A 20,961-nucleotide genomic window follows, 5' to 3' on the forward strand; every position below is an offset into this window, starting at 1 on the left:
CAAGGAAGCATTAAGTTGGGTTGACAGGAATAAGTGGTCAAATGCTGTTATAGAAACATATAGTCTTATGTGTGTTCAAACTCTTTATTGTTATTTTTCTATTCCTTCTGAGTTTGGCATTTTGACTCAAGATTGTAGAGCTTTATTGCTCAATTGTCAAAATGTTGTCGTTTCTTTTGTTCAGCGATCTGCAAACAAAGCTACTCATTTCATGTTATTTTTATATAGTTTTCTTGTTATTTTCGTGTTGTTTTTATGGAAAACCGTAAAAATATATAATTTTTTTTTTTAAAAAAAATTTTACATCAAAAATCCAATTTACTCAATTTATTACAAAAAAACTCCTACACGCTTACATCAGCATTTTTACCTTTCCTATTTCTTTTATTACAATTATACCACTTACACACCAATTCCATGCATGCAGCCACGTCATTGATTGATGACTTATATCAATCACACCTTACATCATTCACTTATCTTTTTCTCTTCTTCCTTTTTTTTTTATTATTTTCAATTTCTTTTCAGTTTTTTTTTTCTAAATAAAACCTCCATAGCTGAACTCTTCTCCTCCCCTTTGCCAAAGAAAAGTTCTAAAATGGGGTTGAAATCTGTAGCTAATAGGAATAAGACGATAACTCCGATTTTGCTTCTCAACTGTCGAAACGTGAGCAAGCTCCTCCTAAAAAAAATCAAAGGTTGCTGCCCAGGAAAAAATTCATCAAGATAATGCTCAAAAAATGATTAAGATGGAGCTGGTCTTCGATCTCAGGTTTGTTTTCGGTTTCTTTTTCGTTTCCCCCCTTTTTGAAATTTTTTTCGTATTTGACATTAGTGTGTTTTGTGTTTATCGATTTTACTATTGTAGGTTTTTCATTTTAACATTTCTTTTAGTTTTGTTTGGTTTTTTAGGGCTTCTATTTTTTTTAGTTTAATTTATTTGTTCTTTTTATGAGTTTTTCATTTTTGTTTGTTTAGTCTTAATTTCTGTTTTATTTTGTTTTTTTTGTTTTTTTTTTGTTTTTGTTTTTCGAGATGTTTTATTGTTTTTCATTTCAGTTTCTTCATTTGATTATTTCTCATTTTGTAATAGTTTTTTCATAGTTTTTTAACAGTGTAAACACCTTCTGTATGTATTTTTTTTTTAATATGTTTTTTGTCTAGTTGTTTCCTGTCCATTTTTATATCATCAATGGGTAACAATGAGATTTATCATGGATGTTGATGTTCAAAGAGTTTTTCCTGTATTTTAGTTTGTATACAGTTGTTTTGTAGTTTTATTATAGTTTTGCTACTTGCATATGTTATTTCATTATAAAACTAATATGCAACTATTTTGCACAAAACTTACCATGTATAACTACTATTTCTTAGTCCCCGTCAAATTAAATTCCTGCATAATATATAAACTAACATAAAACGATAATGCAACTATAAGGCAACCAAAACAAAAAATAAACTGACTTATACGTAACTGGTTGTACCTTAATTCAAATTTACTCTTCTTATTGTGTTTCTAAAAAAATACATATATAGTGGAAACCAGTAATCAATCAAAATGCAACTGTATATAACGTAGATGTATTATTCATGAGGTTTTTTTTAAAATTTTTCACATCATACATTGTTTTGGATTTGGTGGGAGCTCCAGATCTGTTTGTTACAGATCTACATTTCATGAATATAGATTTCGATATTAGGGGGAGTTATTTTGATCGAATAAAATAGAAAACAAATGTGTAATTTCAGTTTCTTCACAGTTTTTCTGATTTTTTTTTTTCGTCATTTTTTGTTTAGATCATTCCAGGTCTTCTTTTCCAGTTGATTTCGCCAGAATTAATAGTTGTATTTTTATCGTTTTGGTTTCATTTTGGTTGTTTTGCGGTTTTGAAACGATCGCGGTATTTTCACCTTCATGGTTCGCTCTGTACAGCTGCAGACTTAGTGAATGTAGTATTTTTGTAAATATTTGTATGTGGACTGTATAAATGTTTAATGGGCCGGCCCAAAGTATTTTTGTAATTTTTTTTCCTTTTTTATATTTTTCTGTTTTTTTCCCAATTCTTTAACTGTAAAAATATAATTTTTTTTACAAAAAAATAGTGTCTTATGTAATTACTAGGTAGAAGTTACGTGCAATGCACGTATATTTAGTTAGATGCTTAATTTGTAAAAATGGGAAATTGAAACCAAAATAAATTAATATTTTCACATGATGCATAGTCTAACCTTGTTACAAATTCAATTTTCAAGAAGCTGAAAAAAAAAAATACAACAAAATTATTAGTTTCATAACGATTATGTGATGAAAAGAAATTTAATGTTATAAGGCTAAAACTTACTCAATTTAAAAACACAAGTTGAGAAATCCTTAGCATTATTCTACTCATCAAGGTCATTTGAAATTACCTAATCTTGCGGAGAACACTGGACTACTCATGCTTTTTCTTCCTCTTGTGGGTTTCGAATTTCCCTCTTTGCTACTTTATTAAAGATAAGATATATTTAATTCAATATCTCTGTATCATATTTTTAAGTTTTTTTACCATTCTTATATTTTGTTCCGTTGAAAATTTTATGAACCCAACTTTTTTTTGAAAAAAACAAATAATACATCTTTATAGCATTGTACAAATTATATAAAAAAAACAATAATACAAAATGCTTTCAAAAACAAATAATTATACAAATTATTTAAAGATATTGGTCACATCATAAATATATACACATGCCAAGTTAACTTTGTTCTACAATGGTAATCCTTAACAATATAAATCCAAATTCAATAATATAACTACCAAAGAAAGAAGAAGATACACTGACATAAGAAGAACCCAAGTTTTCGTACCAAGAAAGAAAGTTATCTACAGTTATCATTGCCAATACAGTAATCATAGCACCCAAAATCCAGAGACACAAAAACGATTTTGAAATAATTAATAATGTAATTATTAATAAATCTGTATAAAAGAGCAGCATTTGCACTCATAAGTGGATAAGCAATTAAGCATAACCAAATATCATTCTGCTCATGATAAAAGCAATTAAAGTCCCTTAATGATTTGAATATAGAAAAGAATTACTCAATTAAAGTAAGCAATGCATAAAATGAGAGAAATTTCTATAAACAAAATTATATAAATGGCTATTTCAATAGCTGGGAAAAAGTAGAATGGCTACTAATTAACCATAAACAAAATTCACACATAAATCTCATTATACATTATGAAATTCAAACCCATAAACAATTCAGAATTATTTCAAAGCTTCTTGTTCATTAAACAATTAGAAAGAGCAAAAAAATTTATTTTGATATTCCAAGTCAAGAAAAAAAAAACCAAGTTCAATCATAAATATCAATAACTCTAGCTTTAATAAACTTGAAACAAATCATGACTGTAATTGAACTCTATCGAAATTAAAGGGTCAAAATCCTAAAGTTAAGAGATCCAATGATAGTGATCTATATGAGAGAGTGAGAGAGAAGAGAAGTTAACCTAAGTAATAAAAATTTGAAAAGAACAAAAGAAAAAAGTACACATTGAAGTGAGCAGAATACTAAGTAAAACCAAAATTTCCAGCAAATTTAGGCAAAAGTTTGAAATTGAATGCGTGCCAGCTAGTTAGAAGTACAATGAGATAACATTAGTATGATAATTTTAAAGATAAACTACTATGCTCCTATCTAAATATTACTAAGATATTTTAATTGTATATATTGAATAACTAACAAGGGCAAACCAACAATTAGACCATGCAACAGAAAATCATAAGAGTCAAACAATGAAAAAGCAGAAAACTTTTCATAAAAAAATACATTTGACAACATATGCAATAACAAAAAACAAAATGAGGAGAAACCCAAATTAAATTAAGCTAAACAATTAAGAACTCCAAAATCTTCAATTTTTTTCGAGGCATGATTAAGTATGAACCAAAGAAGATTCATCTCATTTTACAGGCAAAAATATTGAATTTCTGGTTAGAACATATTCTCATTAAATGCAATAGTTTTCGAGTATGTAATTTTCTTCAACATCGACACTTAAATCTTCAGCAATTAGTTAAGCTAATCCAATCAACACCACATAACACATTTCTTACAGAGTAACTGAATTAAGGATCTAAGCTGAAGATAACTACCACAATTAGTTCCCAGCACATAGAGCTTTTCCAAATTTAAGTGGTGCTCCACAGCTCTTAATGCTGCAGTTTAAGAAATTACTCTGCATTACAATGGTACAAGTCACAACAGAGAAGAAGTAAAACAACACACTTTTATTCGAAATACAAAGCATACCTTGCACTTGGCAACCGACACCGCAGAAAAGAAGGAGCTTAACATTTGCAGCCTATTTCACATAAAATAAGATCACTTCATTTGCAGCCTAAAAATTTATATTCCAATATACAATATTTTTGTTTTCTCCAAATCATAATTTTCACTGAATTTATAACTGAACAGAAGATGAAAATATGCAGAGATAAGCATTTATATCACTTCATTTTACACATGAAACAAAATTACAAGCAAATATATTTTACTTTTTCCTTTTTTAATTATATAAATATTTTATATATTATAAAACTTTTGGTCATTTTTCAAAAACGACAACAATTTTCAGTTGGGATGAGGAACAGCGGCTTGTGCCTCCTCGTCGTACGTGGTTGGAGGATGAATCTTCATTGATGAGGACAAAGAAGTGACAGCCTCTCCAACTGTCAAGTACAGATTTTCTGGTCTCATAAAATCACGTGTCTCCGCTGCTCTTTGTAATTTTTCTATAATTTCTCCCAATGGGTTCACCAACACAAGCTGATCAATACATCAAATTTTATTCATTACAAAGTTGAGAAACAGAACAAAAAAAAAACTATATATATAAGCTGTAAAATATTTCAATGATTAATTGTTACTTACCTCCATTCCTTTTTTCTCAATTGCTTTCTTTAGCTCCTTAATAAGTGTAACACCGGTTGTATCTATGCCACTCACAGCTGAAAAAAATTGCATATAAAACACAAACCCAATTTTGATTAGTATTTCTCCATTCACAATTGAATTTGGCAACATGTGACTTTTCTTTACCTGACATGTCTAGAATCACGTACTGAATATTGATTGAATGCTTTTTTGCATTTTCTTTCTCCTCATATTCTTCCACCCATCTCAAAATCCTTCATCAAACAAAATTTGTTCATTGTCAGGGAAGAAAAGAATAAATAAGACTTGCACAGAATACATACATAAAAATAAAACTTAAAAATTAGAAATAACCTTTCATTGAGGTACATGCTGTTAGCAAAATTAATAGGAGCTTCAATGGATATAATGAAGAAACCAGGCACTTCCACTGCATCCTTATAGTGATGTAAATTCCTATAAATATCAGAACCAGGTATGCTTCCCAACACCACAGTCCTTGGCCTAGTTACTTGCAAGAGTATCTTAAAGATGGAAACTCCAACCTTATCAACATCAAAAGAACCAAAACAAAACCATTATTTATGTATGAATAAACATTTACATTTTTTCGATTATAAATTTTGTTGTGACTGAAAAATTGTTAAGTAAATTACCGCGATAGCAAGGCCTTCTTGGACAGAGATGAAGAGAACACCAAAGAAGGCAGTGAGCATGACAACGAAATCAAACTTGTCAGTCCTCCAAATGTTGATAGCAGCTGGAACATCAACAAGGCCAATCACCGCCGTGACAATTATAGCTCCCAACACAAGGTTGGGAGTGTATTCGAAGAGTGGCATTAAGAAGAGGAGTGTCACCATAACCGTTATTGACATAACTATGTTAGACACCGCTGTCTTTGCTCCTGCATTGTGGTTCACCGCAGACCGAGAAAATGCGCCTGTAAAATAAAAACAATAATTTGAGTTCACAAGTCTTGTTTTAAATTCAACTAAACATAAAGTATGGTCAAGAAAAGTTACCTGTTGTAACATAGCAGGAAGTGAAGGAGCCAACTATGTTCATGAGGCCAATGGCCATCATTTCTTTGTTGCCATCTACCCTATAGTCCTTAAGAGCAGCAAATGTTCTCCCAACCGCAATACCTTCCTATAAGTTAGAATGAAATTTGCTCTTATGATTATAATGGTAAATAAATAAATAAAAAAGAGGGAATTATGAGGAGGATCTTACAGTGAGGGAAATAATGCCAGTGACAAATCCGGTCTTGATCACAAGTCCAAGATGGGAACCGTGGAAAACCAACATATTCCATGAAGGTGGGTTTAGTCCTTCTTGTAACTTTCCAATCTACCAAATAAAAATGGTATTTTTAGAAATAAAATTTACAAAATGAGTATTTATGTGTGTAAAATATAAGCCTATGAAACTGAAAAGGTTTAACGAAAATCACAATTTGACAATACCGAAAACACAAACCATTCAATATAAACGTAAAACGAAACGTACCTGAAAAATCAAGCGACTTACTGGGCAAAGTGCAAGCTCCAACACTCATGTCTCTTCCGTCGTCATCTTCGACAGCCGACACTCATCTTTCTCTCTTCTCCACAACGTTGTTTGGAATGTCGCCCACACTCATCCCAACACTTCCCAATACGAAAAGTCCTGGACTTGGTTCTCCCACACCGACGTTTCGGCCTGTGATGACTTTCAGAAACTCACTTGATCCGACGCTTCGGATCTCCTAAACGGGTCATGGGTTGTATTCACTGGTGACTCACAGTCACGATTCTTCGCTCTATCACTTTTGGGTTTGGCAATGAAACCCCAAGCTGTTGAGTCAGTGAAAAACGATCTATTTAGGAGGCACAATGATTATCGGACTATGTTGATGAGATTGGGATGAAATTGGATTTTGTATGGGCTCCGTACGAATCCAATTTGACCGATTTGGTTACAACATTCAAGCAAAATAGAAGCTCTCCCGATGTTTTGATCATGGGTTCAGGGCTATGGCATATGCTTAGGGTTACGAATGAATCGGATTGCAGGGTTTCGTTACAGAGGGTCAATCGTTAGAAACTCAATTTTTATTTTTGAGAATGTTAACGGAGTTAATCTTCCGTTTACTTTTTCTTAAAAAAAAAAGAATCGTTAAACCAAGAATCGTTAAACCAAGAATTGCCGTTAGATAGGCACTTTTAATATATAAAGATATTTTTTTTAATACACATAGATAAGATAAATAAATATTAAGACAAAAAATATATAAAAATTTATTTTTGGTAAAATAATATAAGAAAGAGTAATAATGAAATGAACACAATATATTTAGAATTGGTGATAAGTGAAGTAACCTATGTTCTTATACATGATTCAATATTTTTACATTTAATTCATGTAGGACCAGGACCGACCTTGAGGTGAGACGAATGAGGTGGCCGTCTTAAGCCTCCCACCGCTCAGGTTCCCTATTTCGAAAAAAAAAATTAAAATATAATTAATAATAAAATTAAAAAAAATACTCATAATACTAAATATATGTTGCAACTAATTTGATTAGAGTAACTTATTGTTTATTTTTATCTAAGGTTTAAATTAGCATAAAATCAGTACGTAGGACAATGTTGTTCAATATCTCCCTTTAAGATACTAACTATTTTTCACTCACTAATCTTATTTGCGGTTAGAGTGCCATTTGCTCGTTTTCGATTCACTAATTATTTAGATATGCGTGGATCGAAAACCCGTTAGAAATATAACTTCGATATCACACCTAGTATATATGGAATATTTATTTATTTATTTATTTTTTGATAATTATATTTATTTATTTATTTAATTGGTGAATTGATGAAAAAAGAAAGAAGTGGTGGTCGATGGTCGTGGAGGAAGGCGATGCTTCCAAACGAATCTGATCCAACATAGCCTCCACTCCAGTCCAGTCCAGTCCAGTCCACCACAACTCTCTTCACTCCAACTCCAATGGCTACCCCTGCAACTCTCTCACTCTCCTTCTCCTTAGATCCCCAACACCACCTTCCCCACCATTACTGCTGCGCAACCCATTTCAAGCCCCATCAAACGCTTCTCTTCAACTCCACCACTCCTCTCCCCAAATACCCACTTCTTTTCCACCCCAAATCCGACCGTTACATCGTCAAATCTTCATCTTCATCTTCTCCGCCTTCACCTTCTTCAACTACAGCTCCAGAACCAGACCCAGAACCAGCCTCGCCTTACTTCTTAGACACACTTGGTACAGGTCGGTTCTTGACCAATGAAGAGCTTGATAAGCTCAAATTCCTTGATGGGTTCTCGTATTCTCAGGAATTGGAATCTGGGGTTTTATGTGTTCGGGTTATGAGAGCAGAGGAAATGGATATGACCATTTCTTTGCTCGCTGAGTCCTTTGCTGAGTCCATGGCTATGGCTTCGGCTTATGATACTCTGCTTAAGTTCTTCATAAAGCAATACTTGATGGAAAGAAGGTCTCTAATGCCTCATGCTGTAACCCTCGTTGGATTTTTCAGAAAGAAAAAACAGCAAGAAGATGATGATGAAGAAGAAGAAGAGGAATTGGCGGGAACAGTAGAAGTTAGTTTTGACAAGAGGGGTGCTAATACGTCTCCTCCAACGCCTACTCCTCCCAAGAATTCGCCTTATATATGTAACATGACTGTGAAGCATCAGCTCCGGAGGTAAAAGCATATGATAATTATTCTATCAATATATTTTTCTAATTCAATGTCTAATGATATTGATATTGTGTCTTGTATATATTATGTGCGGACTAGTTCTCTGTATAAACTGAAGGGTAATTAGGATTTTTTATCTAATAATTGAGATTGTTGGATTAAAGGATTTTTGCTAAATTTTGTTCAATTTGACTAGAGGTGTAACTAGGCAATTGTTCATATATCAAATCGTGGCTCTCTAACTTCTATCCTTGTCGGTTGTCTTTTACTAAAATTAAACAGAATTGGACAGAAGTGCTTGACTCCAACAATCTCAATAGTTCATTAAAAATTTTAATGGCCTAAAAAGTTCAGGGCACAATTTGGTACATGACATGTCAAAATTCGGGGAAAAAATTTTTTAATTATCCATAAAATAATGATGGGTCTTTCCACTTTGTTTACTTGAATTGGATAGTCCAGTTGTGTATGTGGATTTGCATTTTAGACTCTATTTGGGTATAAGGAGAAAATAGTTCATCAAATGAAACAGGAAAGTGGCAAGTGTTAGTTAGATAAGCATGATGAGTATTTTTAATGTTAGCTCAAGTGTTTAGAGTTGGGAAAGTATTTAACACTTAGTTAATCACAATACTAACTTCTTTAGCTATGGATCCTCTAATAACATTTGGTGACAGTATGTGTATTATTAAGAGTTGGATTTTTTGATTTATTTTTGGAACTCTCAGGAGAGGAATTGGGTGGCATCTTCTAAAGGCTTCAGAAGAACTAATTTCTCAGATGAGTTCGACTAGGGATGTGTACTTACACTGCAGAATGATTGATGAAGCTCCCTTTAACATGTACATAAAAGCAGGTTACCATGTTGTAAAGACAGATACCATTTTGATTTTATTGATGTTACAACGTCGCAAGCACTTGATGTGCAAAAAGCTTCCAGTTGTAACAATCTCCGAAGAATCATCCGATGAGGAATGTTAATGAATTAAGCATGTTTGCCTGAGGTATTCTAAGCTACTCACGCAAATTGTTAAGAGGCCTTTGATTAATATTCATACTTTATTCCACTTCTAAGTAACTTTTACCCCATTACTTCTTTACTGTTGATTTCCAAGATCTTCATGTCAGTTTCATCTATGAAAGATTGTCTCTAGTGTAACCCCAACCTACATTTTTTGTTGCTTGTATCCAGGTGAAGGATGTAATTGAATGAGATTTTTGACAAATATGGGGTTGGCTATTCGAGTGGCAGGTCGAATTGGCATCCAGTAATTGTTGCTTGTATCTATTATAAAGGTGGGAACCTGCTCTGTTGCAGGTATTATCCTCATGCAAACTAGTCCTCATATACAATACATTACTTCCAATACAATTACAAATTCACAATGCATTCATGATTTACTTTAGTTTTTCTTCTTTTTACATACAAAATAATCGATTTTTACCATTTAAACATATGATATTCACGGCACTAGAAATACAAACCATTCCCCCTCACATTGCAGAATTTTCAAACTTAATTCAGAAACACCTATAACTACAATCCCCATTCCCATAGCCTATTGTATCTAGTTACAATTACTCAATTGCATTATCTATGAACCTCACCAAATTCTGTGTCATAATCTTAAAATACTTGGGATGAGCCTCCAACAAGTAATCGGTATCAATGAAATGATCGAGCATATTATTATTATGATATAAACAGTTTAACTCGGTATTATTACAGTTAAGCTCAATAGAGCTTTCTAAAAGTATACGTAACCCCACCCAAGCCTTTTGAATTTGTATAGATTATCAGCTGGAGTTCTTTTACACATTCTTCCATGGAGGGTCTTTCACTGCTTTCAACACGAACACATCTCGATGCCAGATTCGCAAACATTGCTATAGACTCCATGGTGTATGAACTTCGACTCAGCTCTGGATCTATTACCTTCCTCAGTTTCTTTCTATCATTCAATATATGCCTTACCTGGAATATGCATCAATAACTTTCATTGCTCAAATTCTAGTTTCTTGATAACCAAATTTCAAAGAGTGAAAAAGTAAATAGACTTTTTCTTTTCTAACCTGTAGAACAAGGTTTTGGTCGTTCGGTCCCAGGTTCAGATCCACAGCCCGACGTCCAGTCAATAACTCCAGAAGAACCACACCAAATGCATAAACATCACTTTGTAAAGTGAGCTTCCCTGTCTGTCATCAAAGCAATTAACTTTTTCACTGTTTTGGTTTTCATTTGCATTAGTAAAGGTAAATAAGTAAGTCTTTGCATTTACATGATTCAAATTCTGGGCATAAAGTATGGTATTTGCTTTTAACATTGTGCATTAGTACATAGTGATGAGAACATTTGATTTTTGAGTCTGAGCCAGGGGCCACATGATCAGGATTGCTTGATTTGGGGTTTTAGGGAAAGATTATCTTATATTTTCAAACATTCATTCATTCCACAAAGGACATGTTTCACTTACAATTGAAACTAAATAGTTGCTTATAAATGCATACCGATGTATATTCGGGATCGAAATAGCCAAATGTACCAAGCACCCTAGCTGTGACATAGATTTCTTGGCCCTCTGGCATAAACTTGGCAAGACCAAAATCAGAAATCTGCAATGAAAAAAAGAATGTGAACTTTATCTCTTTTCAAGTTTTGATTAGTCCACACAAATCACCAACCGATATTGTTATTACCTTTGCTTCAAAATTGGTATCCAAAAGAATGTTGGTGGATTTGAAATCTCTATGTACAATTGGCATTCCAATAGCTGTACTTGAATGGAGATAAGCTAATCCCTTTGCTGCTCCAATTGCCACTCTTAGCCTTTTAGGCCAATCCATTTTAGCTTCCCCTATTCCTAGACAAGTAGAAAAACCTTATTTACTTAACATTATCATATATTCAATAGTATTTTTTGACTTGAAAAACTTACCATTCAAGTGATCTTGCAGATTCCCATTTTTCATATATTCATATACAAGAAACCGGTCCTTCCCATCTGCACAGTAGCCCACCAAAGTAACCAGATTTGGGTGATCAAGTCTGCTCAGTATATCGACTTCTACACGAAATTCCAGTTCTCCCTCGGCTTCTTTAAATGGTGCTAGCTCCATTTTCTTGATTGCTACAACCTTTTTTGTGTCCAAAACAGTAAGAAATCAATATATGTATCACCAAATACAAACATTCTTATACTTATTTTGTTTGGTATATGAAAAATTATTATGTATCTTTGGGAAGATTTTTCATTTATGTTTTTTTTCACCATACCTCTCCTGATGGCAAAGTGCCTCGGTATACTCGGCCGAAACCCCCTTTTCCAAGAAAATTTTCCTCCCTGAATGAACCTGTTGCCACTTCCATCTCTCTCAATGTGAAAACTGATGATCCATGGTGTCGTTTGGTGGCTCGTGGCGTTTGTTCTTCAATCTGCCAATGCTCCGCGGGTTTATAAACCCCTGAAAAACGAGTCATAAACATTAAAACTCGAAACTACGAAGCCTACCTTAGAAGAAGAAAAGAAGAAGAAGGGAATATACAAGGGTCTGAATGATCATGGGATTTGCTTCTCCGGCGCTTGTTCCAGGCCGAAACCAAACCGAAAGGCATAATGGGTTTCCCTCCAATGAGATGAGAATACTAATCCTATGTTGTTTTTAATAAATGAAATAACAGATCTTATGATCATATGAAATAGACTCTTGGATAGAGAAAGTTAGCTGCATGACACCCTTCAGAGAAAACCATTTTAACTTTATTACACGTTCGAGTTAAAAGGTCTTGCTCAAGCCAAAAACTAAAGAAAAAAGAGAAAAGAATGATAAACTAGTATTTTACTTTTAGGTGTATGAGAATTTGATCTGATAAGAAAATACACTATTCTCAAAAGGGTACGTATAGAATAAGTGAAGGTTTGATTAGAAGAATTTACTCAACTACTACCTCTTCAACAACTATAGAATTTTAAAGATATGGGATGAGATATGGGGTTGAAGAGCTTGAAATGTACTTGAAGAAAAAGAAAAAGCAATAGAAAGGAAAGTTGGTATGTCTTTGACAAGGAAGTAGAAGCTGTAACCTCACCCCCCAAATTCTAGTTTCTTTTACAGATTTCTTAGCAATGAAAGGTAGCCGTTGAGAGGGAGTTTTCATCTGAATATTATTATTTCATTTATTTAGTAGTGTTCTTTTTTTTATACTAAATACCCTTCTCTCTGTAAGATAAAGTAATTATTATAGTCATTGTTTGAAAATGACAAGATGGTCAATAATTTCATCACCATCCATATGGACCTACAGCCTTTTGTTTTTGTATTTTGTTTTTTTGTGTAAAGGATACCAATTTATTATTTTCAAGCAATCTTTTGGCAAAAAGAATCAATTTAGATGCCCTAAGCTAGCTTTTTTCTAAGTTAATAGGAGTGTTTAGAGCCAGTACTAGCTTTATAAAAATTGAATTTGTAGGGAGTGTTTTTTGGCTACATAAATTGTTAAGGGTTGTTTAAACAAGGGGTTAGGTCCATATTGGATTCAAGTAAGGCTCATTATGCTGCTGGTTTACCTAATTAAGCCTCATGCCAAATGTTGGTATTTGATTTTATATTCCTTAATCTCAATGATGAGATAGAAGACCACACATTGAAATGGGACATAGAAATTCTTGAGGGCAATTTGGTCATTTTCTAGTCTACTTATTAAAAACATATTGTGTATTTTGTCAAGTTACTCATTCTTAAAGTTTCCTCTTTTCCATTTTGCCTTGAACTAAGAGAAAAACAAAGAAAATAAAAGAGGATGCAAACACAATTTATTATTTTCTTTTTGGCTGAGTTATATGCTTAAGCAGTCCAATTTTATATGTCCAAATGTTTTCTAAAACAATTTGGAGTGGATTGTATCAATAGGTTTAAGGGGATATTAGAATGATATTGATAGAGATTTTTAAGTCTAAAAGGGCAAAGCAAAAGAATTGTTGATCAAAATGCCATGGAGGATTAGGTTTAAGAAGCTTTGTTCAATATAATCAAGCATTGCTACAAAATAGAAGCGACAGACACATTCTAGTGAATCCCTTGTTTCATTATGCAAGTACTAAGGCCAAATCCAATGGACATTCAAAAATATTAAATTTATTGAGATTTGACTAAGAATTTATTTTAACCTTACTCTAAAATTATCTTATATAAAATATTGTCTATAGTGTTCCACCTTATAATATTAAGGAAAAACTTTATTGTAACACACACATGTATATCTTAGTTACATTAGTGCTGTAACATTTTTAATTTATATATTTTTTTTATGTTCACATTGTTTTATTACCGTCTGTTGACTGAGATTTTCAGCAACTTCTTAATCTTGTTTTAAGAAAATTAATTATGAGTAGAGAATGATATTTTTATGTGGTTCAAGTGTTAATTAACTTTAGTCCACGAGCCACTTTTGTTGATGAGTAATATTGTTATTACTTGAGAGTATATTCTTCTTACAATTTCAGAGTTTCATTAATTCTCTAGATTCTTCGATGCCATTTCCTCTTACATTTCTCTTTTATTTATAGGTAGAGAAATTAGATATTTTTGGGTGATTGGTACATCTTCTTTTTATCTCTAGGCTCTACATGACTTTTTTTGTATGTGTAGGAAATGATGTTTGTTATGTATGCATAAGATAAACCCTAAAGTAGGAGTTTGTTGAGACAAGACCTATCTTCTGTGCAACTGATGGGGTTAGCCCCATATCAACTCATCCTGCAGGCCTATTGTTTAATGGTCAGACTCTTTATTTTTTATGTAGCTCGGAAGTGGGAGGCTCCCACTCTTGCTGATATTTTATTTTTTAAGAACTTGTATCACTCCCATAGAAGAGAGATAAATTTAAGGATAGTTTTTATTCCTTGCAACCTCACCCAAAACATAAGGGTAAAGTTTCATATAACCATCAAAAGAACGTCAAAGATTGCGGGCATCAATTGGTTTTCATCTGGGTTTCAAGCCTTTGAGAGCCCAAAGCTCATGACTAAATGAACGATTCCTCTACTGCGGATAGCTCCCACTCAACACTTCAAGGATCATGAAGCGGTGTTGCACACCCTCAATAGGATCGAGTTGAATGTCGAAGACATGGTGACTACTGCCAATTGTCGGAGGGTAGGTCTCCTAAAGGCTCCTCAGACGTCAAAGACGCAAATGTTTCGAAGGTCATCTGTCCTAACACCCAGGATAAGGCAGCGGAGGAGGAAATTCGTAGGTCAACCATCCAATAAGCTAAGCAAAGTATAACACCTTCCAAAGACAGGAAGAGGAAGAGGACCAGGTGGCAAGGGCTCAAAGCAGCGCCACTGACCGAAAGGCAGCTAAAAAGACAGACAAACCCCTTGAAGCCCTTTGGTTTTTAATAATATTAAATCAGTTGACATATTGAATTTTGAATTTATTTTAAGTTATTGCTTACTTTTTTATTTGTCATTAAGTTACTTTTAATTCTGAAAATTTAATTCGGTGAAAAAACCTATAGTTATTTTCTTGTAAGTTATTTTAAAATCGATCAAAAATATTCTACCAAAGAAATTTGTGAGAATACAATTTGATAACTAAAATATTACCTATTTAATACTAGTAAGAAAAATTATATGTTTCCTACGTATCAAAATGATCATTAAAAATAGATCATAATAGTGCAATTTTTAAGCACAAATAATTATTGTTGTGACTGGAAAAGTATAATAGAAAATTAAAATTAATCAACATTGCTTCATAAAAGTAAACTTATGTAGCATACAATTTAGTAACTTTTAATATTAAATAATAAAATATATTTTTAATAACTAATAAAATTGGTTGGTATATTTTATTTTGTTTAAACTTAAACTTAAATTTTGATTTTTTTGTTGTTAATTAAACCAAAAGAAAGTAAGTATGTTTGTTTTGGTGTAATCAAGATTAAAATGGAATGGAGATTACAATTACAATGTTTGGTTGGAGCTTTTAACTTTTATAATCATTTTACATTGTAATGAGTATTACACTACTTGATGAATAATTACATGAGTATGACTCATGAATGATGAGTATGACTCGAATTATAATTACCAATATACTACAAAAAGGCTTTTTTATATTTCTTTCTTATCTCTTTACCAAATATAATCGATAAGAAATAAAAGGGATTTTTTCATTTTTACACTTTAAAATATTTTTTTTTTTGCATTTTTACGAAATTCTACATAGAAACCCCTATTGCAACTAGCGCTGCAACTTAAATTGCAACAAAAAATCGTATAAAAATCCCTATTGCAACTAGCGCTGTAACCATTTTAGAAACCCAAACCGTAAATTTGAAAAAAAAATTAAAAAAATAATATATGTAGTAATTCCCCTAAATAAAATTAGAATATTTTGGTCAATATTTTAATTATTCAATTTTATTTTTATACTAAACCAAATAAAAAAAAAAAATTGATTACAAAGATCATTACAAAATAAGATAATAATAATTCTATTACTATTCCTATTATTATTACAATTATAGTAAACCAAACACCACCTTAAAAAGGTTACTTTTAATATTAAAGAAAGAATGAAACCCTAAATCTCTTCTTCTCTCCCTTAGACTCACGCACCTCTCTCTCTTGCTTTCCCTAAATCGTGACGACATCATCAGCCATCTCTCCGGTGAACGACGTCCTTCTCCTCTCCTCGTCGTTCGTGGTGGCTGTTGGTGCAGCAGCAACATTCGGCTTTAGTTCGCGACAAGGCAGGTACCTTCTTTCTTCATAATCATATTTGCTCACCCTCTCTTAGTTTCTTTCATGGCTGCTTCTTAGTTCTTAGATCGGTTCAATACTTTTTTTTTTCTTGTTGTTCTTTAAACTTTAAAATCTGAGCTTATTTTATTATTCCTTGGTGATTTTGTGATCTTGGGAAAAATTAGAAATTAGAAGAAGAGAATGAGAATAGGGTATACAGTTTAATATATCTTATATACCAAAAACTTGTTGAATGTATTCTAATTAGTTTATGTTCAAATTGGTTGTGATGAAGTGTTTGGTGACATCGAGAAACTTCTCTTCAAATAAAATATAGTTTATGGTGTTTCTAGACAATTTGAATTGTAATTATATAAATTACTCATAGTGGCAAATAAGTTACCTTGGAACAAGTTTGTGTTGTTGATTGTTGAAATAATTTGTAGTTGTTTCAAATTTTTTCAGGTATTTTAATAAAATAGGCAATGCTTCATTGAATAGTTACCAATTAATAACCAGCAGAAGTTCTGAACCAAAATGGACAATGTTTCATTGATGGTTGTCTGTTTCCTGTGTATTTAGTATAGATAGGTTTAATTAAGATTACTGGTTTTGTTTTCATATATTGATGATACTAGTCGTATGATAGACTTTTGGTTGATGGTCTGTTTGGGTGTAATCTGATTTTGATGATAGTAGGATTAGAATTAGAATGTGTTGGGTGCTTCAGACTATCTCACTAAGTAAATACTATGTATAATCGTTGGATGCTATTTTGCATAAAGAAAGTCATTTTATTTTTATTAAAGATTGGTGTCAGTGGTGTTCTAGTACGTATGTTATGTGTTATAGAGCAAAACAATCATATCGGCTAAGTAAAGTATTTGGAATATAATATAAGATGATTATAAACAAGTTTTGAAGTTATTGTTTTGTAGCTTGTGTTACTTTTTCAAGTACATAAATTTCTTGACATTTGGGGATGTTATAGTTGGTTTCCTTTTTGGAAATTGTTGTTATACTACTGACCATGAATTTGGGAACATCAGTGGCTGCTCCTCAAGGTCTATTCACAATGGTTGCTCATTTGATACTTATACTTAATATGGTTGGCTATGCTGTGTGTTGCTAGTGATTGTCACCTGCAGATTTAGGTAGTTTAGGGGTCTACTCTCTATGTAGTGTTTTGAGTGTCAAGGGAGTCAAAAGAGTGTGGACTATTGTATGGGTCAGATGAACAGCGTAGAGAGGTCTAACTGCCCTGTCTGTCTTTAAGACAAAAGCTTTCTGTCTAGTGTTTTGAGGCTATAGTGAGTAGTTTATGAATAACAAAAGTTTTCTGTCTCTCTCTAAGCCAAAATGAAAAGTTTACTAACAAAGTAGAATGATTTAGCTTAATGCTTTGTACTGAGTTTAGCCTTGGTGGCGTTTTGTTTGGCCATACAGTAACAAGTCCATGCCTCAACTCTCTCTAATTGATTGGTCCCCATATCATACCAATCGAAGATTAAATTTTATGTATAGCTAGAATTGTTACTTTGGGAAAGAACTTGGATAAGCGTAGCTGATTTTGTAAGCATGTCATAAAGATATTAAGCTATAATTATTTGACGGTATCATAATTGCTAAAGAACTTATTTGTTGTACTTAGATAGAAGCCATTAGCTTCCAAATTAAGTTACATAGTTGTATCGTTTGTACACATTTTTAAAATGGCCTCTCACACTATTCAGATCTCCATTATTTATTTCTTCTTTGTGATGTCTTGTAATCCTGTTCAACTTTTTCTTTATCTTTTTGGTAAAGTTTCTAACATACTTGTAAATGTTTCATGGACAGAAATCTAAAGTAAAAAATGGGAGAAAGAAAGGTACTGAACAAGTACTACCCACCAGATTTCGATCCATCAAAGCTCCCTCGGATTCGGAGGCCTAAGAACCAGCAAATTAAGGTTCGGATGATGCTTCCGATGAGTATCCGCTGCAACACGTGTGGTAATTACATCTACAAGGGTACAAAGTTCAATTCCCGCAAGGAAGACGTCGTTGGCGAGGTTTTCCTTTTCTCACTAAATTTCCTTATGAACATTTTTTAGTACATTTTTAGGGTTTCAGTTGATTTTTGCATGTGTTTGAGCCTCAAAGAGTGAACACTTACTATATTGTTATGTCTTATTTTTGCAGACTTATTTGGGTATCCAAATATTTAGATTTTATTTCAAGTGCACTCGGTGCTCGGCTGAGCTTGCAATGAAAACAGACCCACAAAATTCAGATTATGTTGTGGAGTCTGGTGCCATGAGAAATTTTGAACCTTGGCGTGATGAGGACGAGGTTAATTTTTTGGAATTTTGTAGAACTGATTATATCAATGATAAATTTTGATTTTCTTTTAGTTTTTCTCTTTCATTTTCTAATGAGATTTGTTTTCTCTTCAGCAAGTAGATAAGGAAAAACAAAAACGGGAATTAGAAGAAGTGGGGGATGCTATGAAATCTCTGGAGAACCGAACACTAGACTCCAAAAGAGAGATGGATATCATGGCTGCATTGGATGAGATGAAGTCGATGAAGGTAATTGTTCTTAAACTTTGAAGTTTCATAAGCAACTATGTGATATGTATTCTCTAATACTAATACAGATTTTCATGTTTTTTGCAGTCCAGACACGCTACTGTCAGTGTAGATGCAATGCTCGAGGCCCTGCAACATACCGCTGCTCAAAAGGTATGATAGAAAATCTAAGTTGCTAATACATGTTTTTATCCTCCTGAATGAAACCCCCTTGACTTGTTATGATTAATATGGTGGCAGGAGAAGAAATTGGAGGAGGAGGATGAAGCACTAATAAAGTCAGTTGTTTTCCATGTAAGTATATCATATCGATCTTCCTTTTTTTTTTTTTTAACTTTGTAGGTTGCTTAGTTCTAATAACTTGTTTCTATTTCATGACACATTAACAGAATTCCAAAGATTTCATTCGGCGGATTGATGATGATGATGTTGACGATGACGATGACAACAATGGTATCGGTCTAATTCGTCCTCCAACTAGCAGTATTGAGACTTTGAGTGCCATTCTGGTTTCCAATGGAGTTTCCAGAGGTAATTAACTCCATTTGATCAATTCTTGAATTTTGTAAGATTTTTTCTTATTTCTGCCTTTTAAAACAAACCATAGACCATGTTTTTGCTCTCCATACAATAATAATAATAATAATACCAATTTGAATTGCGAAACCATTGTGTTGTTTGTTATTTGTAGGAAAGCGAAAAGATCCCGAGGCTCCGATTAGACTTGTTACCAAGTCTTCAACAATTTTAATAAAGAAGTCAAAACCGGAGGAGAAGAAACCCGACGGGTGCAGTGGCAGCGTACTGCAGTCTTTGTGTTCAAATTATGGGAGTGATGACAGCGATTAGATGAGTTGGGTTCTTTGCAGCTGAAATTCCCAACACTGTTATTAGTCCTTGATTATTATGTGTTATAAAATTTGTTAAATATTAATTTGATGTACATATACAACCCCTTTAATGTCCTTGATTAACTTCATTTTTGTCTTTGTCCAAGTTTGATTTCCAGCCCTTCCCAAAGGTTTCTAATAATATTTACATGTATACTCGTTCAACTTATTTACTTTCTTCCAATATAAACAGTACATTATGAACAATAAAATATTTACTAGAAAATGTGTATAGATTATGCAGAAAATATAAGTTCCCAATTGTTAATATAAAAACACTCTTTTCTGGAAATGCTAGAAATTGCAAATATTTGTTGGAACCTTTTAGGCTTTGTAGCGCGTTACTAAGATGTTTTTTTTTTCTTTTCTTTTGAAGTAATAATTTTTCTAACATGCATGAAAGTTCAAGAGACATGATTTAGTACATATCAAAGTTTAAGGGGCATGATTTTGTAGATATAAAGTCTAGGGAGCATGATTTAGTACATAAACAATCACTGAAACAGTAAAATTGAATGAAATTAGACATAAGTTCTTAAATTTAACAATCTCAATAGTTCGAGGGGAATTTTTAACGGCCAGAAAAATTCAGGGGGCACGATTTGGTACATGTCAAAGTCCAGGGAGAAAAATTACTAATTAGCTTTTTTTTTTTTGAAAAACAGGGTGACATAAAATATTCGATCTAATTCAATCCGTACGATTCAATCCACAAAGTGCAGTTATCCGCACTTATGCAGATTGGATTGGATTAGATTGAAAAATTAAAAATTTACACTTGTGCGGATTAAATGTGGATTGACATGTAAAAACAACCAGTTCAACCCACACATATATATATTTTAAAAATTAATATATATATATATATAAAATATGTATACAATTAATATTTTAATGTAAAAAAATAACAATTTAAAGATCCAATACATATGATATAAATATATTTAAAAACTTAATACATCAAATGTATATTACATTCTTATATATAAAGAAAATATAATTAAAAACAAAATTACATATTTCTTTCTACATACAATCTTTTTTCCTTTAAATTTTTTGTTTTAATTTGTTGTTAGTTGTGTAAAAAATATTTTTTTAATAAATATTAAATAATTTAATA

The 20,961-nt window shown here is 32.4% G+C and overlaps 3 protein-coding genes and 1 pseudogene across 12 annotated transcripts; 2 read left to right on the forward strand and 2 right to left on the reverse strand.

Moving 5' to 3' along the window:
- Positions 1 to 3,864: 3,864 nt before the first annotated feature.
- Positions 3,865 to 7,303, reverse strand: LOC133036588 (probable sulfate transporter 3.3; annotated as a pseudogene).
- Positions 7,304 to 7,732: 429 nt separating this feature from the next.
- On the forward strand, positions 7,733 to 11,861 carry LOC115712853 (GCN5-related N-acetyltransferase 5, chloroplastic). Of its 9 annotated transcripts, none has more exons than XR_009687560.1 (6): positions 7,773 to 8,631; positions 9,357 to 9,632; positions 9,821 to 9,946; positions 10,422 to 10,531; positions 10,708 to 10,810; positions 11,584 to 11,861. XR_009687560.1 is itself a non-coding variant. In XM_061114795.1 (3 exons), the coding sequence occupies exons 1-2, from the start codon at positions 7,916 to 7,918 to the stop codon at positions 9,607 to 9,609; spliced, it is 969 nt and encodes a 322-aa protein (XP_060970778.1). In that variant the 5' UTR covers positions 7,773 to 7,915; the 3' UTR covers positions 9,610 to 9,632; positions 9,821 to 10,018. The 9 variants fall into 9 exon arrangements, 1 of the variants encoding a protein (XP_060970778.1); XR_009687563.1 differs by having other exon boundaries at positions 9,821 to 9,924; XR_009687562.1 differs by lacking the exon at positions 10,708 to 10,810.
- Positions 10,036 to 12,912, reverse strand: LOC115712852 (probable serine/threonine-protein kinase PBL28). The gene is made up of 7 exons (XM_030641244.2): positions 12,172 to 12,912; positions 11,903 to 12,090; positions 11,565 to 11,763; positions 11,326 to 11,489; positions 11,137 to 11,241; positions 10,702 to 10,824; positions 10,036 to 10,603 (listed from the first exon to the last, which is right to left on the reverse strand). Exons 1-7 carry the CDS (start codon positions 12,239 to 12,241, stop codon positions 10,364 to 10,366), a joined length of 1,089 nt encoding a protein of 362 aa, XP_030497104.1. The 5' UTR covers positions 12,242 to 12,912; the 3' UTR covers positions 10,036 to 10,363.
- Positions 12,913 to 16,159: 3,247 nt separating this feature from the next.
- On the forward strand, positions 16,160 to 20,067 carry LOC115714561 (uncharacterized). Of its 2 annotated transcripts, none has more exons than XM_030643297.2 (8): positions 16,160 to 16,391; positions 18,219 to 18,432; positions 18,563 to 18,712; positions 18,817 to 18,951; positions 19,039 to 19,104; positions 19,192 to 19,245; positions 19,341 to 19,482; positions 19,643 to 20,067. In XM_030643297.2, exons 2-8 carry the CDS (start codon positions 18,235 to 18,237, stop codon positions 19,798 to 19,800), a joined length of 903 nt encoding a protein of 300 aa, XP_030499157.2. In that variant the 5' UTR covers positions 16,160 to 16,391; positions 18,219 to 18,234; the 3' UTR covers positions 19,801 to 20,067. The 2 variants fall into 2 exon arrangements, with proteins under 2 accessions (XP_030499157.2, XP_030499159.2); XM_030643299.2 differs by having other exon boundaries at positions 16,199 to 16,387.
- The last annotated feature ends 894 nt before the right edge of the window (positions 20,068 to 20,961 follow it).

The sequence above is a fragment of the Cannabis sativa genome, chromosome 4, assembly GCF_029168945.1.
Source record: "Cannabis sativa cultivar Pink pepper isolate KNU-18-1 chromosome 4, ASM2916894v1, whole genome shotgun sequence".
NCBI lineage: Eukaryota > Viridiplantae > Streptophyta > Magnoliopsida > Rosales > Cannabaceae > Cannabis > Cannabis sativa.

What these genes read in the sequence shown, in the direction of transcription:
- LOC115712852 (XM_030641244.2), bottom strand. Translation starts at nt 12,241, where the DNA reads ATGCCTTTCGGTTTGGTTTCGGCCTGGAACAAGCGCCGGAGAAGCAAA. An exon ending in TCGATCCCGAATATACATCG is followed by an intron (nt 10,825 to 11,136) that starts GTATGCATTTAT and finishes CTTTGATGACAG; the next exon opens with ACAGGGAAGCTCACTTTACA. An exon ending in ACCAAAACCTTGTTCTACAG is followed by an intron (nt 10,604 to 10,701) that starts GTTAGAAAAGAA and finishes TGCATATTCCAG; the next exon opens with GTAAGGCATATATTGAATGA.
- LOC115714561 (XM_030643297.2), top strand. Translation starts at nt 18,235, where the DNA reads ATGGGAGAAAGAAAGGTACTGAACAAGTACTACCCACCAGATTTCGAT. An exon ending in AGGAAGACGTCGTTGGCGAG is followed by an intron (nt 18,433 to 18,562) that starts GTTTTCCTTTTC and finishes TTATTTTTGCAG; the next exon opens with ACTTATTTGGGTATCCAAAT. An exon ending in TAAAGTCAGTTGTTTTCCAT is followed by an intron (nt 19,246 to 19,340) that starts GTAAGTATATCA and finishes ACACATTAACAG; the next exon opens with AATTCCAAAGATTTCATTCG.
- LOC115712853 (XM_061114795.1), top strand. Translation starts at nt 7,916, where the DNA reads ATGGCTACCCCTGCAACTCTCTCACTCTCCTTCTCCTTAGATCCCCAA. An exon ending in GTGAAGCATCAGCTCCGGAG is followed by an intron (nt 8,632 to 9,356) that starts GTAAAAGCATAT and finishes TGGAACTCTCAG; the next exon opens with GAGAGGAATTGGGTGGCATC.